This window comes from Geospiza fortis, unplaced genomic scaffold (genome assembly GCF_000277835.1).
Source record: "Geospiza fortis unplaced genomic scaffold, GeoFor_1.0 scaffold2, whole genome shotgun sequence".
NCBI classification, from domain to species: Eukaryota; Metazoa; Chordata; class Aves; order Passeriformes; family Thraupidae; genus Geospiza; species Geospiza fortis.
In genome coordinates, this window is record NW_005054366.1 from 2,500,247 (window position 1) to 2,502,746 (window position 2,500).

Below are 2,500 nucleotides of genomic sequence, written 5' to 3' on the forward strand. Positions count from 1 at the left end.
CGTTTCTGTTGCATCAGCCCTTGTTCTAACATCACACCTCCCATGGACTTTATAGAAATTAATGGATGCAGCAAAAAGAATTAAATATCTCCAATTAAAAAAACAAATTAAAGACCCAAGCCTCCAGGCTGCTTTTGAACTCACACACTGCACCTGAACTGCTTTTCCTTGCAGTTTATTCCATCTCTATGAACACAATGAAAACAAATATATTTCATGTGCTGTTTATCATAACAAAACCTCATAACTGGCATTTAAATTAGGATAAAACTGACCAGGAGTTAAATCAGTGCTGCCCTACTGCTCCACCAGCGACAGTCTGGAAGAGGAATCACTGTTTAATTCTATTTCTTGCCTTTTATATATTTTTGTTGTGGCCCCGCCGGACTGCTGGGGCTGAGGGTGAGCAGGAAAATGTGGTTTATAATTTCCTTTTCTCAGTATCAAGTCACTTACATGGCAGCAGGCATCAAGTTAACCTTTGTTCCATGGTTATTGCTGTTTTCTTGGAACACCAGGACATGAGGATTCATCCACTCCATCCCTTAAAACAGAATGCTCCAGAATGGCCATAACTGAGATGAGGGCCCGGGGTTGCTCTGAAAGGTTCTCTATGATGATAAAAAGTGCAGATTTTCTCTCCCTTCTCTCTTGTGGGCAGCATTGTTAGACAAATTGGGAGGAAAGATTAGAATAGTTAATTTGGATCTGTCTCATTTCCCTCTTGAGAGTTCCTTCTCTCTTTTTAGAAAGTTGCTGGGTGCTGTTATTCAATAATTAGGACACAACAGTGTTCCAAGATCCCAGTCGTGGCTTGGATTGCACTAAAAGCTTGATAATCACTCATTAAAAGCTAATGTTTTAAAGTATTTCTTTTTCCTTCTGGTTCCTTGCCTGTTGTATGCATTTTATCTTTTTTAACACTGTTCTGTCAAGAAACACTGCTCAGTTTTAAGGAGAGTCTTGTAAATACAAACTTCCTGAGATTCCTTCATTAAATAGTACACAAGACATCAATTAAATTTAATTAACTTTATTTTCAACGACTGAAGCAACAACAGTAGACAATACTGTAGCATGTTCACAAGTAATAAAAGGAGTGGTGCACTGTTAATTCTTAATGAAACAGTCACAGCAGAAATTGTATTTATTATTTATTGCTGCAGGAGTAGAGAATGTGTGAATCTGTAAATCCCAGATTTCCCTGTGTCAGAGGAGGTTCTGTCTCTTCCCAGGTGTGCAGTCAGAAGACAGGGAAGGATCCCACAGCCAGCAGCCCTTGGGCTTTGCCTGCCTTCCTCTCCCTGGGCTCTCCCTTAGCCCTGCTAGAAGAGGACACCCCAAAAAGTGAGTCCCAGAGGCCCCTGGGTGCTGCTGTTTGCAGCAGATATTTGGGAATTGAATTTCCTGCCTCCTGCAGGCTTCCAAGAATTGTGATTTCAAACCTTGCAAAGGATAGGGATGAGCTTTAGGCTGCTTGCTCCAGGTGTAGGGTGATAGAGGGTGTGGATCCTGTGAGCATCACCCTGAGCAGCTCTTGGAACTCACAGGCCTCAGCTGCTGCTGCAAAGAAGAATTGTGTGTGTGGTGGAGGTTCTGGTCTAAATGCCACTCAAATGATCATGATCAACAGCTGGTTATTAATTGTTCAGTCTTAACTAGGCTTGGACTGTTTTAGCAATCAGTTTTTAGTGGTAATTGCATGATTATATTGTGCTTTACAAGAATTGATTCTCATCTATTCTGCATACTAAATTGCATTGTACAAGTATATAATTATAGATATGCAAACATATTTCAGAATTAGCACTGGTGCAGTATCTTACATGTATTTTATATATATTTTATATATCAAATTTTATAGGCACAGCTCACCTTCCTTCAAGGTAAAATATTGACTGTTGAAAGATAGGAATCTTTCAATTAAAGGGAATTCCTGCTTTTGTAGTGGTGATGCAGAACTCGGGGCTACCTTTGCTTAATTCTTTCTTCATTGCCAAGAATTCCTTTTCATTCCCAGCTGGAATTGCTCAGGAGTTTCATCTGCTTGTAGGTGCCCTGAGCCTCAGTGGCCAGAGGCTCATCCTCCCAGCAGCACAGAGAGCTCTGCCAGCCGCTCCTGCTGTGCCCAGAGCAGCTCCTTTCCCTCAGTTCCCCAGGCAGCACAAGAAATCAGCTCTAGGTGAGTACAGAGCACTGAAAACAGCCTTCAGCTGCACCTCCAGCTTCACCCTCAGGTTTTATCTGCCAAGGAAGGGGCTTTGTGATGAGCACTCACCAAATTCTGCAGGGCATAAGGCACAGGAAAATCCTGTGTCTTGCTACTGGGTAGGAATCAGATTTCTTTCTTCATCCCTGGGAGGGTTTGGTTCCTGTTCATTGCTGGGTTCCTACCTGCACGTTTCAAATTTTAAGCACCCAAATCTGAAGCTCTGCCCAGTGTTAAGCCAGTGGTGCTGGGAATCATGAGTGTCACCAGCTGATCAGGCCTCTGTTTGCC

General features: G+C 42.4%; 1 protein-coding gene across 1 annotated transcript in view; it reads left to right on the forward strand.

The window, feature by feature from the left end:
* The window catches only part of IQCH (IQ motif containing H), a 52,299-nt gene that overhangs the window by 7,098 nt on the left and 42,701 nt on the right, over positions 1-2,500 (forward strand). Inside the window, exons 6-7 of the mRNA XM_031059691.1 lie at positions 1,236-1,347; positions 2,054-2,182. Of these exons, the coding sequence (XP_030915551.1) occupies positions 1,236-1,347; positions 2,054-2,182 (241 nt within the window). The remainder of the gene's footprint in view (positions 1-1,235; positions 1,348-2,053; positions 2,183-2,500) is intronic.